Here is a 14,939-nt window from a genome sequence, read left to right as displayed (position 1 = left end):
GAGATAATAGAAGACTAATGGTATATATACATGGCCAAAGTGTAACTGAAGATATGATTAGAGACCTTCTATAGCATGCTTTGTGTGGTGAGATTTGATGTCGGATCTCATTATTTGTGTGGTGAGATTTGATGTCGGATCTCATTATTTGTGTATCAGACTTTGGAGGCTCAGTACAATCTGCTAGTTGCTGGCTGACTTCATTTAACAAACGTGTAACTTTCAAGGGGAAGCCCCTTGGCGCAGAGCGGTAAGCTGCAGTACTGCAGTCAAAGCTCTGCTCACGACCTGAGTTTAATCCCAACGGGAGTCAGTTTTAGGTAGCCGGCTCAAGGTTGACTCAGCTTTCCATCCTTCTGAGGTTGGTAAAATGAGAACCCAGATTGCTGGGGGTAAACGACTGGGGAAGGCCATGGCAAACCACTCCGTAAACATAGTCTGCCTGGTAAACGTTGTGATGTGACATCACCCCATGGGTCAGTAATGACCCGGTGCTTGAACTGGGAACTACCTTTACCTTCCGAACTTACAAGGCGGGATTGCTTGCTGGTGGCATCGTAAACAGAAAAGTGTCTGCTGTCAGTTGTTTGGCCTTGTCATGGTGACCACCTCTTATGAGCTGACAACTTTGTGAAGGAGTGCTTTCTTTCCTTGTTAGAGCTTCTCTCCTTGATACTTGCCTTTCGCACCTGAAATTTTATTTGTATAGCTCTTTGAAATTGCCTAGGTATTTTGCAAAGAATGAATTTTCAAAGCAAGCAGATGGATTCAAGGTTATGTAAATTACGTGGATCGGAATTCAGGCTTGTGTGGTTTAGAATCAGTTTTTTTTAGAACTCTGATTAATCACCACTCCGGTTATTTCTCCTGCTTTAGCCTTTTGTGCTTGTGTTGAAAATCTTTTAAATAGACTTTTAGGAGTGGCCAAGAAAATAGTGACTTGGATGACCCATTTGCCTCAAATTGGGGGGGGGGCATGGGGATTGGCTGCTTATTAGTTTACTTTAAATGTGATCTTTTTGGAACTACCAAAAGTTGTTCTGAGGGTAGAACAAACTCTTAGAAGAAAAACAAGGGTGCTACTGAAAATGGCCATTTGGATATCTTGGACCTCATTCAGGGGCCATACAAAATTTATATATATATAATTTATGTATATATAAAACAAAAAGTGATCAGCAGTGCAATCTTATGCAGGTCTACTCTAAAGCCTACTCAAGTCCAGTCAGTGGGGCTTACTCATTGGAAAATGTCAGTAGGTTTGTCCTGCAGATGTCTAGGATCTTAACCTATTGGAAGCCTACCCATTTTGGCCCAGAGAAACTATGAAGTACACTTTTTTTATTGAGAAATTTTACATGCTGCCTGGAACTTGATTTGGATGGCCCAGCCCAGCCTGATCTCATCAGATCTCAAAAGCTAAGCAAGGTCAGCCCTGGTTAGTACTTGGATAGGAGACCACCAAGGAATACCAGAGTCGTTATGCAGAGAAAGGCAATGGCAACTCACCTCTGTTCATTTCTTGCCCGAGCCAGCAATGCCGTGGATTGAACTTGGAAGGGTCCAGACTGGGGAGGGGCACAGAGTACACAGAGAGAGATGCTGCACATTTGGTAGTCCATCCTGTATCTGGGACCTTCGGCATGCCAAGCAGATGCTCTGCCACTGAGCCACAGCCCCTCTCAAGCAGATGCTCTAACTCTGATCCTCAGCCCCTCTCAAGCAGATGCTCTACCCCGAGCCACAGCCCCTCTCAAGCAGATGCTCTACCCCGAGCCACAGCCCCTCTCAAGCAGATGCTCTATCCCTGAACCACAGCCCCTGCCAAGCAGATGCTCTATCCCTGAGCCACAGCCCCTCTCAAGCAGATGCTCTACCCCTGAGCCACAGCCCCTCTCAAGCAGATGCTCTAACTCTGATCCTCAGCCCCTCTCAAGCAGATGCTCTACCCCTGAGCCACAGCCCCTCTCAAGCAGATGCTCTACCCCTGAACCACAGCCACTGCCAAGCAGATGCTCTACCCCAGAGCCACAGCCCCTCTCAAGCAGATGCTCTACCCCTGAACCACAGCCACTGCCAAGCAGATGCTCTACCCCAGAGCCACAGCCCCTCTCAAGCAGATGCTCTGCCCCTGAGCCACAGCCCCTCTCAAGCAGATGCTCTGCCCCTGAGCCACAGCCCCTTTCAAGCAGATGCTCCAACTCTGATCCACACCCCCTCTCAAGTAGATGCTCTGCCACTGAGCCACAAACTCTAAGAAGCACTGACCCCCAGTTCGGGTGCACCAGCCAGGGGATCAAGCGGAGAGGGGCTGTGCAGGGGGCTCTTGGCGGCTGTATGGGAAGCGTGCGCGCCAGCCAACCGGGGGTTCAAGCGGGGAGGGGCCGTGCAGGAGCCTCTTGGCCGCTGCACAGAAAGCGCGGGCCAGCTGGGGGTTCAAGCGGGGAGGGGCTGTGCAGGAGGCTCTTGGCCGCCGTGCGGGAAGCATGCGCGCCAGCCAGGGGTTCAAGCGGGGAGGGGTCATGCAGGAGGCTCTTAGCGGCTGTTCGGGAAGCACGTGCCGGCCGGGGGTTCAAGCAGGGAGGGGCTGTGCAGGAGGCTCTTGGCAGCCACGGGTTCAAGCGGGGAGGGGCCATGCAGGAGGCTCTTAGCGACTGTGCGGGAAGCGCGTGCCGGATGGGGGTTCAAGTGGGGAGGGGCCGTGCAGGGGGCTCTGGCCGGCTGCGCGGGAATTGTGCGCATCAACCAGCTGGGGGTTCAAGTGAAGTGGGGCTGTGCAGGGGGCCCTTGGGGGCCACGCAGAAAGTGTAAGCGCCAGCCAGCCGGGGTTGGAGTGGGGAGGGGCCATGCAGGGGGCCCTTGGCGGCCATGGGGGAAGCGTGCGCGCCAGCCAGCCGGGGTTCAAGCGGGGAGGGGGCGTTCACGTGGATCTTGGCCGCCGTGCGGATAGCGTGCGCACCAGCCAGCCAGGGGTTCCAGCAGGGAGGGGCTGGGCAGGGGGCCCTCTGCAGGCGGGCTGCGGGCCGGATAAAATGATCCCCCGGGCCGTAGGTTCCCCACCCCTGCTCTAAGATTTATTGTCTTGGAGCGTGGCCATTGTGTTGAAGTGAGATAATCAATATGTTCAGCTGCTTGGGAGCACTTGTCTATTGATGTTCTGAGCAAAATGCCACTTGGCCTCCCTAGATCTATGAAAGTGATTGTAAGCAAGCTAAATAACTCAATAGTAGCTGGAGTCCCAGTAGGATTTAATTGTTCTATGCTCCTCAGATCTTCAGTTCACAAATCGGTTGTCTTACTGGAAGGCACTCTAGGTGGGGAGTTCTGTTTGAATGCTGTCAGCATTTGAGCCGCTAATGGGCAGCCGGCAATTAGTCTAACCACATCAGATGCTTAACAGTACAGTATTTTAAATTATACCCAGCCATACGTGGCCAGAGTCCCAGGCTAGAATCTGGGATTACTTGAAGAGATCCTACCCTTCCTTCAAAATATAGCCTAGTGCTCAGAGTTGTATGATGAAGGTTCTTGTATACCTAGCCACTTTTTCAGCCTGAGTCTTATTTATTTCGAAAATGTACGTGCTGCCTCTCAAAAAACCTGATGGGGGCGGCTAGACCTGCTCGGGGTCGCATTGTTGCTAAGCATAGTTCCTTGGAACCTAGGGTTGCCGACCTCCAGGTGGTAGCTGGAAATCTCCCGCGATTACAACTGATCTCCAAGTGACAGAGATAAATTGGCCTTGAGAAAATGATCACTTTGGAAGGTGGACTCTATGACATTATACCCCAGTGAAGTCCCTCCTCTCCTCAATCCCTGCCCTTTTCAGGCTCCACCCCCAAATCTCCAGATATGTCCCAGCCCGAAGCTGGCAACCCAATAGGAGACCTTGTGCTCCTGATTTTAATAAGTCAGGGCATATTTAGGACTTGTAGCTGATTGGTGCCTAGGTGAGACTATGCCAGGAAGCAGACTTAGAAAAGTGTTCTCCAGTGTAGAATCCATGCAGGTAGAGACTGAGGCTGAAGTTAAGTGCCTGCACAAGGACTTATTTATTTAGTTAGTTATTTAAAACATTTGTTAGCCGCCTTTCTCCCTTGTGGAACTTAAGGCAGCTCACATTATAAATAAAGCATTATATAAACACAATAAAAACAACAATTATAAAACCCTTAAAAGTCACAGTTTTTTAAAAACTTGTAGCACAGCAGGCAAGGCAGCTTGCCAGACTCTGAGAATCAAGGACTTGGATCCAGATGAAATTTTCCATCAGTGGAATGAAACTTTCCTGCCTCGCCCCTCTCAATGCAACCCACTGATCTCCATTAAATGTTGCTTCCCAGGGAATAAGGGACCATGAGGAAAAAGCGTGGGAAAGGGGTCTGCGGCAGAAAAGGGGAACTGGTAGAAATTGCCACCTTAGTCTGGATCCAAGTCATGGCACCAAAGGCTGGCATGGTTGGACATTTACCAAGGTCCATGGGCCAGTACCAATCAGGGAAGTGGAGATTATCTGTGCAGATAGACCCTCATATGTGTAGAGGCAGAACATGATCCTACTCCCCCCATACACACACACACACACACTGTTCCAATACAATAATACTCATCTGACCATTTGCTGGTGACCTGTGAGTTACATGCACCAAAATGAAGTGGAAGACCAAAATGGGGAGGTAGGCCCTGACCTTGATGGCCCAGGCTAGTGTGATCACATCAGATCTCAGAAGCTAAGCAGGATTGGCCCTGACTAGTACTTGGATGAGAGACCACCAAGAAAGTCCAGGGTTGCTATGCAGAGGAAGACAATGGCAAACCACCTCTGCTAGTCTCTTGTCTTGAAAACCTCATGGGGTCTCCATAAGTCAGCTGCAACTTGAAGGCATTTTATACATGCACAGAATCCCAAGTTGGTGGAATGGATGAGATTTCAGGAGGGGGCAGTATTTTTAAACACTCCCCTACATTGAAAAAGAAAAAGAAAAACAATAAATGCTCGTGGAAAAATAGTACACTTGAGAGAAGTTCAAGTCCAATCTACTCTCTGCAGTCTAATTTTCTTCCTTTGGAGATTTCATTTAATAGAGAGAAGGATTAAAAATGTTATTTCCCTCATCTGCAATCCAAAGTGGTACGGTCTATTCTACCACTTTAGGATTATACTACCTCATTCTCCCCCATGCGAAGATTCTGCCCAGGTGTCATTTTCCCCAGAACAAGCTTTAAAACAAAAACAAACAAAAAAGAGAGTATTGCTTTGGCAGAAGTTCAAATACTATTCATTTCCTAATGACTTTGGGAATGAAACTAAAATCTGTTGGTCCCACAATCTGAAAAAAAAAAAAAAAAAAAGAAACAGATCAGCAACAAACTATGGGGGGGGGGTTGTGTGGTCCCCATGGGGAAGAAACCGAGGGAAGATTCCTAGCACTACAGTTAAATTGCGCAGAGGGTGTTTCTGAAGGCAAAGGCAGATATAACCTGGGAGGAAGAGGAGGAACATTTGACACTAGATTTTTGTTTGCAGTATTTTAACTACCTGTGAAAATTCTTGTCCTCTTCGGAAGAGAAGCCTGCATTTCTATGATCCATCAGGCAGCAGGGCTCATAAGAAAGAACCTGAGTAGCATAATAACCTTAAAGAGACCAGGCTCAAGTTCTCTTCCTCCCTCTGAAATTGGCACATCCATTAGAGTTTCCCAAATTTTGTTGTTTTAAAAAACAATATATTATTGATTTCCCCCCCAAAATAACAGAAAATAAGAATATATAACATCTAAGATAAGGAAAAACAGAAAAGAAAAGATTACAATTAATTAATAAAAGATTAAACAAAAAGGGTGAGACCATGATGGATGTTGATAGGATCTTGGGATCTGTGAAGACCAACAAGTGTATTCTGGACTCTTGTCCATCCTGGTTGCTGAAATCATGTAAGGACTTAGTTAATGAGTCCTTGATGTCTATAATAAGTTAGTCACTGGCTCAGAATGCCTTGCCTCAGCAGGCCAAAGGGGTGGTTATGCTTCTATTACTTTTTTTAAAAAATTGCTGCAGAGAAATTATATGGACATCTATTGCTTGGTCTCTCATCTGCCCTTTCTGGGCAAGGTGATTGAGAGAGCTATAGCTGACCACCTCCAGGTCTTTCTGGATAACTCATCTTCTTTGGACCCTTTTCAGTCTGATTTCAAGCCGGGCTATGGGAAGGAGAGTGCCCTGCTGGCTTTAGTTGTTGACCTCTGTTTTCAGTCCTATGATGCTGTTACTCTTTAGTTATAGAGCATCATTGTGATTTTTAAAATGTGTTCATTTTATTATTTTAAGTTCTTCTCGGTCACTGGACGTTTGCTCTCTTTGTTGTGATGGTGGTCACATATGTCCCACAATGACTTAAGAACTATTTGTCCTTTTTAATAATAAGCCCTTGTTTTGCTTCCAGGGTATTTTCCCATCTACGTATATTCATCTAAAAGAAGCAACTGTTCAAGATGGCGGGTATGTTGGCAAGATTTTTTTTGTAATTTAAATTTAGTAAGGAGAACTGGAAATATGATGACTCCCTAAAAGTTTCACAGTTGGGTGGTAATGACTAGGTTCTGTGTTAGAAGCCATGTTTGGTGGGCTTGTTGCATTGTAGCAGCCGTGGTGGTTGGTATCATAGGGCATCTGCCAAGGTCCCCACCACACCTGGGAGCCCACTGGCAACCCTAAAGCCCCCCCCCCCCGAATTCACAGCTGCTCTTCTTTGCTTTTATTGAAAAGGTCCCCTGATAGAAGGATTTTCCTGAGTGGACTGTGATTTTCTCACCTCTCCCTTCCCTGGTTTCAAGTATTTTATAACATTGTGTGACGCTGCCTTCACTGATGGGCAGTCTGTTTCCCTACCTATTTCAGTTTCCACAAACATCATCACCACATTGGATCCACATTCAGTTAAATCCCCATTTGATAACTAAGGCTGACTAGCATAAGCCCATGACACCATTAATCTTAGGTTTCAGCAGAACTATTGGGGACACGAAAGAACTCCTGAGGACATGGAGTTTAAGATAAAAGAAGAACAAACGTTTTAAGACACCTGTAGAAGTTCAGAATACACAATAAATCTAACCTTTCTTAATCCTATCACTAATATATCCCTTTCCTATCTACCTCACTTTATGAAAATTCTACCTACCTAGCCTAGAAGAAGAAGAATTGGTTTTTATATGCCAACTTTCTCTACCACTTAAGGGAGACTCAAACTGGCTTACAGTCACCTCCCGCTCCCCACAACAGACACCCTGTGAGGTAGGTGAGACTGAGAGAGTGTGACTTGCCCAAGGTCACCCAGCTGGCTTCGTGTGTAGGAGTGGGGAACAAATCCAGTTCACCAGATTAGCCTCCACCGCTCATGTGGAGGAGTGGGGAATCAAACCCATTTCTCCAGATCAGAGTCCACCGTTCCAAACCACCGCTCTTAACCATTACTCCATGCTGGCTCTCTGTCTAAAAAGTTCTGACACAAACTGTCTTTCTTAAACATCTCTCCAATATATATATGTTGACCCCTTAATCACATCATCACGTACAGTCCGAACAGTCCCAGCATCCTCTCTCTCTCTCTCTCTCTCTCTCTCTCTTTCTCTCCATCACTTGAAGTCATTCCCCTTCACTCAGCACTTTCCCCCTCCCAGAAACATTCTAACCTTTTAAACCACATGTCAAGAAGTGTGCACACAATTACAACCTTTATGACACTATCTACCAATCTTGTATGAATTAACACCAAAAATTGTAGTGCTACTGTTTTTTGTTTTGTCTTCTGAGATTGATTTTTAGCTGTTAATTATCATTGAGTTTTTAAAAATAGCTTTTGAATTATCTTTATATGCTTATGTTATTATCATATATGATGTCTTGGAGTACCTTCATTGACTGAGGACTGTGGGAGAGAAGTGTTTAAATAACATTTTATCTTGTGTTTTTTCCCACCCTTTTCTAGACAAAATGAGACAGTAATTCCTAGCGAGCTGCCCTTAGTCCAGGAACTAACGTCTACTCTACGAGAATGGGCAGTTATCTGGCACCGGCTGTATGTGGTAAGCAGTGACCCTCTTCTGTTTTGACCTTTGGTTATGGAGGAGTGACATCTTACCTAGAATATTTAGAGAAGCGCACATCTCAAGGGTTTAGACACGATTACAAGCAGTTGGCACCACTGGAATCAACTGTTCAGTTTTTCAAACAATGCACTGGTTGGCTTTTTTCTAGCATTGGTTATTTATGCATGGGTACTTTCACTCACGTTCGCCCCCCAGTCTGAATCAGTTGTTCCTTGGACTTATGCATGAGTTTTCCGTCCATTAGAGATTACCTCGTGCCCAGCCCTCGCAATGTCCGAGTCTTCCCGTTCCTCTGTTAACCCAACTCTTCCATCTTCCCTGAGCAAAGTCCAGGTGAAATCCCCATGCATAAGGCAAAGTGCGGGACACACCAGCTTGGTTTCTCTCACATCAGATTACAAAGAAGCATGTCCAGAGGCGGGGATTCAAGTACTGCATGCTTCCTCGGAGCTCTTTCTGAGCAGAAGAAAAGTTTTTTAAAACCGAAGCTTGGATTTCTCCCCCCCCCCCTTCCTTTCAAATTGCTCTGGGTTTTTTTGTTTTTTTGTTCTTAAAATTCTTTTTTGTGTGGCGTTTGGGGGGATTTTCTTTCACAGTAAGCACTACAAGTAGGCTAATTACAAAGCAGTATTTAAAGGAGCGGGGAACTCCCTGCCCCAGGATGTGGTGATGGCTGCCAACTTGGAAGGCTTTAAGAGGGCAGCGGACATATTCATGGAGGAAAGGGGTATTCATGGCTATTAGTTAGAATGGATACTAGTCATGCTGCATACCTATTCTCTCTAGTATCAGAGGAGCATGCCTATTATTTTGGGTGCAGTGGAACACAGGCAGGATGGTGCTGCTGCAGTCGTCTTGTTAGTGGCTTCCTAGAGGCACCTAGTTGGCCACTGTGTGAACAGACTGCTGGACTTGATGGGCCTTGGTCTGATCCAGTAGGGCCTTTCTTATGTTCTTATTGATTTGAGCTTGGAGACTGCTGGTGCATAGATTCCCAACAGGAAAGTGTGGGTCCAGCGAGCAACGAACCTCGGGTAAAACTCCCATGCATAAACGACCATAGGTAGGGAGGGGGCTTGGTGATAGGAAGGTTCTCCAAGCCAAGGGTGAAATGGCCCTCCCAGTTAACTATGAAAAGCCCAAGGTTTTGCCTAGTAAAAAAAATTACCTTTTAGGATATGGGATGAGTAGATGGAGCGAGTTAAAAGGGGTAGTGCGGAGACCACTGTAAATGGCCTATGTGGAATGACTGCCCTTGCTGTGGCCATGACATGTAGCTCTGGCTATCAGGTAAATCTCCTGCTGAACATGGAGGGCTTCTGTACCAGTTGTACTTCCAAGGAGTGGCTGACTCTGGCATGGGAAAGTAATCAGATGGAATCAGTGTCCTGCAGTGTGTTTCAAGCATGGCTGAATGAGGCTTGGCTTGCAAGCCTAAGGAGGAGAGGTCAATGCTGTGTAATGGTTAGGATGTCAGACTAGGATCTGGTAGACATGGGTTCAAACCCCATCTAGTCATAAAGCTCATTGGGTGACACTAGGCCAATCTCTCTCTCACTGTGTCAGCCTAACCTACCTCTCAGGTTTGTTGTGAAAGTAAACAAAGCGCAGGGGAAATTGTCTGTTGCTATAAGCTCCTTAGTGGAAAGGCAGGATATAAATGAGAGAGACCTTAGCAATACTTCTCCCCAAGAGGGTAAATCTGACTCAACTGTACCACTTCATGCTGCAATTGGGAGGGGGGGCTGATAGGGTTAAATATTCCTCTTGACTCAATAGCCATCCACATAAGAAACTGGTATGAAGGGGAGAAGGCTTCTAGCCTAGCAACTCCTTAATGTGCTGGTTTTCTATGGGGTGATAATTTTTATATGGAGGAATTGAGTCACAGGAGCCCCCACCTGTAAGCCCAAAGTGGTCCAAGCATTCAGGTTTGCCACCTGAGCCAGAACTAAGTCCTATAAAAGCAACCTCCCCCCACTCAAAGAGAGGAATGTGTTCCTTTTGGACCCAAATACCACCATTCAGCATGTTGGAAAGCATGCAGCTGGTATGACAAAGTTACAAGTTAAGCCACTTGTAATACCAGTGGATAGAGATTTGGAGAGAGTCCTGCATTGTCTGCCCAGGCCCAGCTTATGTTGGATAACCTTCCAGGGCCAAAATAAACATGACAAAGATCACAAGTTGATCAGTGGAGACTTAAGCCTTAACTACCATATGATTGAGGTGGCTATGGGGGGGGATACATGCATGGGGGGCACAATGCTGTGGCCCACCCCCCAGTCTCATTGCCAGGTTAGAATTTGGAAGAATATCATCTGTACCAGACATCTAGGCAGGTGGTACCCACAAGGTTAAAGGTATAGTAGACCAGGAATCCCCAACCTTTTTGAACCTGGAGACACCTTTAAAATTCTTATACAATGTGGTGGACACAACCACAATATGGCTGCTGCAGGAGGCGGAGCCAACTTCAAAATGTCAGGGTGTGAGTTTATGTATTACTCCAATAGCCACATTTCAGGCAGAAGCTCTGTTTAACAGGATGCCTTTTAAAATGAAGGTATTAAAACGAAGATATTGTTTTACCATATTTTCTTGCCTGCACACAGCTTACCTTCGGTCACACAGCAAAGATCCTTGTGTTGTAGCTGCTGTTGCCCAACTAACATTTTTAAAAAATCTGCACAGCCAATCAGAAGGCATGCTGGTCCAAAGCCCCATCTGGTCCAAAGCCAAATGTTTCTTAACATTTCAGGAAAAGTGTTGTGGGTGCCATAGTGCTCATGGGTGCCATGTTGGGTACCCCTAGACCAACAGGACATTGACTTCATTCTTGCATAAGCCCCTTCCTTTATTTTAAACAAGAATTTCTGTGGTCCTCCAAGGTGCATGAAGTGTACCACTCAAGAGAGCCTACTTGGGATCTCTTAACCATTAAGATCTCTGATCTGTGTTAAATTAATCCTGTGATCCATGTAAAAAGTGGATCAGACTAAGGATCACCTCATCCAATGTTCATGGGAAGAATCCCAGCAGTTGATTGAATTCTAGGCAAACTGTACAAAATTGACTGTGGTCTTCAGTTGTGAATCATTGCCAGTTTTCTGCCCACCCAATCCTTTCCCCAAAAGGGATGACTCCCCTTTTTAGTTTGTTGTGTTTGCTACTGTGCTACTTCTCTCTCCCATAGCCAAAATATTTCCAAAGAGTCTCAGACAAGGCTTTCAAGTGCTCTGCAAACAATCTTTTCCTGGCAATGTTCTATTCACCAGACTTTCTCAGTGGGGATTATTTGAAAAGCAAGGATTAGCCACCTTAGAGACAGGTCTGTAACTTTGTTTCCTTTCTGCCAGGGCCACACTGGCTCAAGGCTGGCTGATAAGTCGCCAATGTAAACTTTGTGAAGCCGCAAATGAATCTCATGGCCAGCCGGTATGCTTCTCAGCCAGAATCAAAAGAGCATTTTGTGTTCCTTTGGGTCAGCTTTCTTTTAAACTTCCGTCTTGCTCGTAGCTGGAAGAAGAGGAACAAGGAAATAAGACAAGTGATGAGTCACAATGTTTTGGTGTATGCTTTGCTGCTCTGGCATGCAGGGACTGGCAAGGGGTGGCACGCAAAGGAGGCCAGTTGGCCACAGCCGGGGTCTTTCTTTCTCCTTGAATTAAGAGACAGCAGTGAGAGCAGTGAGCCTGGCAGGTGGGATAAGAGGCAGAGAAGAAGAAGGGTTGGTTTTTTATATGCCGACATTCTCTACCACTTAAGGGAGACTCAAACCGGCTTACCATCACCTTCCCCTCTCCTCCCCACAACAGGCACCCTGTGAGGTAGGTGGTGCTGAGAGAGCTCTAACAGAGCTGTAACTTGCCCACCCAGCTGGCTTCATGTGTAGGAGTGGGGAAACAAATCCAGTTCACCAGAATAGAGTCTGCCGCTCATGTGAAGGAGTGGAGAATCAGACCTGGTTCTCCAGATCAGGGTCCACCGCTCCAAACCACCGCTCTTAACCACTATGCCACATGGGCTCTCACTGCTGGGATAACTTCCCAGACCACTTGTAATTATTGATTTATGTTTATTCAGATATTTATATTCCTTTTTCCACCAAGAGTGGCTTACATCCTTCTTCCTTCCTCCATTTTGTCCTCTCAACAGCAGTGCTCTCAGATGAGTACAGGAACAATAGGGTGACTGGTCCAAGATGACCCAGCAAGCTTCCACGGCCGAGCGGGGACTCCACCCACAGTCTCCCAGGTCTTAACCCTGCACTCTAACCATCACAATGCGGTGTCTTTGTTTTACTGCTGGACTGGGTATGAGGAATACTGTGGAATCACATTAACCCTTCCTCAGTCCAGCCAGCCTGAGGTTTGGGGGATTGCTCCCCAGCCATCATGTCTGCAGCTGCCTCCATCTGTGAATTTGAGACAGCATGGTATAGTGGTTAAGAGCAGTGGTTTGGTGTGGTGGACTTGGAAACCATCTTTTATCTCTTCAGTCTCTTTATCTCTTCAGTCTTTATGTCTTTTTGCCCACTGTCACCAAAGAAAATTGAACCTGTTACAGAGCTATCTTATGGAGAGTTACTCCAGTCTCAGCCCATTCATTTCAATAGGCTTAGACTGGAGTAACTCTTCATAGGATCACACTGTTAATGTAGCAGAATAGTGGGGTTAAAGCCATTTTTCAGTCTTCCATCTGTGGCCAAGTCATATAATTGTTGTTTTGTAATGTGGGAGCCAGCGTGGTGTAGTGGTTAAGAGCGGTGGTTTGGAAGCAGTGGACTCTGATCTGGTGAACTGGATTGGTTTCCCCTCTCCTCCACATGAAGCCAGCTGGGTGACCTCTGGCAAGCTACAGATTTGTTGATCTCTCTCAGCCCCACCTACCTCACAGGGGATATAGGGGAGGTGATTGTAAGCCAGTTTGATTCTCCCTTAAGAGTTAAAAAAAAAGTTGGCATATAAAAACCAACTCCTCTTCTTCATCAGCAGCAGCAGTGGCAGCAGTGAGCGCAGCTGGAATCCGCAATTCCTGTACTTACCTTAAAAACAAGGAAGGGCTTCCAAAATCCCAGCAAAGACTAAGCTTGTCCTGCTAGCTGTTCTCCTTTCCTTTTTCCTTTGGTTGTCCTTCAAACCCAGATTCAGCCCAGTTAATGAAAGCCAATCCAAGACACTTTTGCAAAAGATACTTAGTTCACCAGATTAGAGTCCGCCACTCATGTGGAGGAGCGGGGAATCAAACCCAGTTCTCCAGATTAGGGTCCACTGCTGTTAACCACTACACCACTCTGGCACTGCTCTTAACCACTGCATCACACTGAATCCAGGACTTCTCTGTCTGATTTCAGAGTGCTGTGCCATACACCGTGCCAGCTCTCCCGTTCAGGGCGTGCACAAAAGGCAGAAAGAAAGGCAGGGAGAAAGGCAGACAATAAGTGAAGTAAACAAATATTTTTTTTCAAGGGCAGGATTCTCCATGTATCACCTCACAAGGGCCAGACATTTGGGGGCACAGGGTGGGAAGAGAAGGGCAAGTTGGAATCTGTGCAGTGCACTTTTGGTTAGTGATTCCTCTGAGATTCAGTGGTGGAGGTTTGTTCATTTTTTAAGTGTTGCTGTTCTGTTGGGTAGAGATTCCTGAGTCCTGAAGAAGACCGTGGGATCTCTAGGAGCACAATTCCGGCTTTGATGTCTTCTGTTTATTCCTCCCCCCGCCCCGGTTGTCTCTGTTAGGAGAACAAGAAGACGCTCTTTCGCCAAGTACAGCAGATGACCTATTGCCTGATTGAATGGAGGTCCCAGATACTTTCAGGTACCCTCCCCAAAGATGAGCTGGCTGAACTCAAGAAGAAAGTCACCGCTAAAATAGACTATGGCAATAGGTAAGTTACAAATCGGGAAGGCCTGCGAGGAATCAGGAGAGGGGACAAACAAATGGGAAATCCTATCTCAACACTCCCTCAGAAAAATCTCCCCCTTCAGCAGGGGCTTGGCCAGGCTATCTGGTGCATTTTCTCTCTCACCCTTTCTCCAAGGAGCTCAGGGTGGTGTACGTGGTTCTCCCTTCCATTCACATAAACCCTGTGAGGCACGCTTCCGTGGCACAGTGCAGATTTGAGCCCAGGTCTCTCAGATCCTAGTCCGATATTTTAAGGACAGCACCACACTGTCCCTTCCGCTTTTCCCCCCTTTTCACTGACTTTCCAGATATTCTCAAATGTTCTGTCTGTTCTGAAGCATTTTGAGTATTTATTATGCTTGTTTTCTTTGGTTTTATCCGCCCTTTTGGTTAATTTACAAAGTGATATAACTGGGCAGTCCTCCAAGTATATGGAGGCTGCTATCTCATCCATGGGTGGTCTGGATGTGCTATTTCTGTCATCCACACAAGGGCTTGCTGGTTTTCTCTTAGGTACAGGGCTTCTCTTGCCATCCAGCTTCAGCCTCATCTTCTAGCCCAGAGATCTGACCGTGGCTAGTTGAAAAGGTGATTGATTATGTCCAGCTGAGCGTTGAACCAGGGGCCTCCAGATCTGTGGTGGAGAGCAATCCTGTGTGTGTGTGAAGCAGGAGACCCCATAGTTATTCACCCTGAAGAAAACATTTGGTTGAAATGCATTGATCATTATAGCCAGTACATTCATGACCAGGTATCGTTTAAAGGTTTGCCTCTTCTTTGTTTTTGTGGCCCTTGTGGAGTCTGCCATCTTGTCTCTTTCCTGTTGTGCTGGTGAGCCACTCAGTGCTGCAGAGCAAGAAAGAACCATGTTATCCTCTTTAGGTTCCTGGAAGGCTCCACCCCAAGGCAGTCAAACGGGGCTTC

General features: G+C 46.5%; 1 protein-coding gene across 2 annotated transcripts in view; it reads left to right on the top strand.

Moving 5' to 3' along the window:
• DOCK5 (dedicator of cytokinesis 5) overlaps nucleotides 1-14,939 on the top strand; it is a 143,439-nt gene that overhangs the window by 40,059 nt on the left and 88,441 nt on the right. The window contains exons 4-6 of one of the 2 annotated variants that reach the window (XM_056860412.1): nucleotides 6,443-6,498; nucleotides 7,988-8,084; nucleotides 13,850-13,998. In XM_056860412.1, the coding sequence (XP_056716390.1) occupies nucleotides 6,443-6,498; nucleotides 7,988-8,084; nucleotides 13,850-13,998 (302 nt within the window). The remainder of the gene's footprint in view (nucleotides 1-6,442; nucleotides 6,499-7,987; nucleotides 8,085-13,849; nucleotides 13,999-14,939) is intronic. The other variant, XM_056860411.1, reaches the window with a different exon arrangement.

Source organism: Euleptes europaea, chromosome 14 (genome assembly GCF_029931775.1).
Source record: "Euleptes europaea isolate rEulEur1 chromosome 14, rEulEur1.hap1, whole genome shotgun sequence".
In the NCBI taxonomy this organism is placed as follows: domain Eukaryota; kingdom Metazoa; phylum Chordata; class Lepidosauria; order Squamata; family Sphaerodactylidae; genus Euleptes; species Euleptes europaea.
Note: the sequence above shows the minus strand (reverse complement) of the source record. Positions and strands in the feature narration are given on the sequence as shown.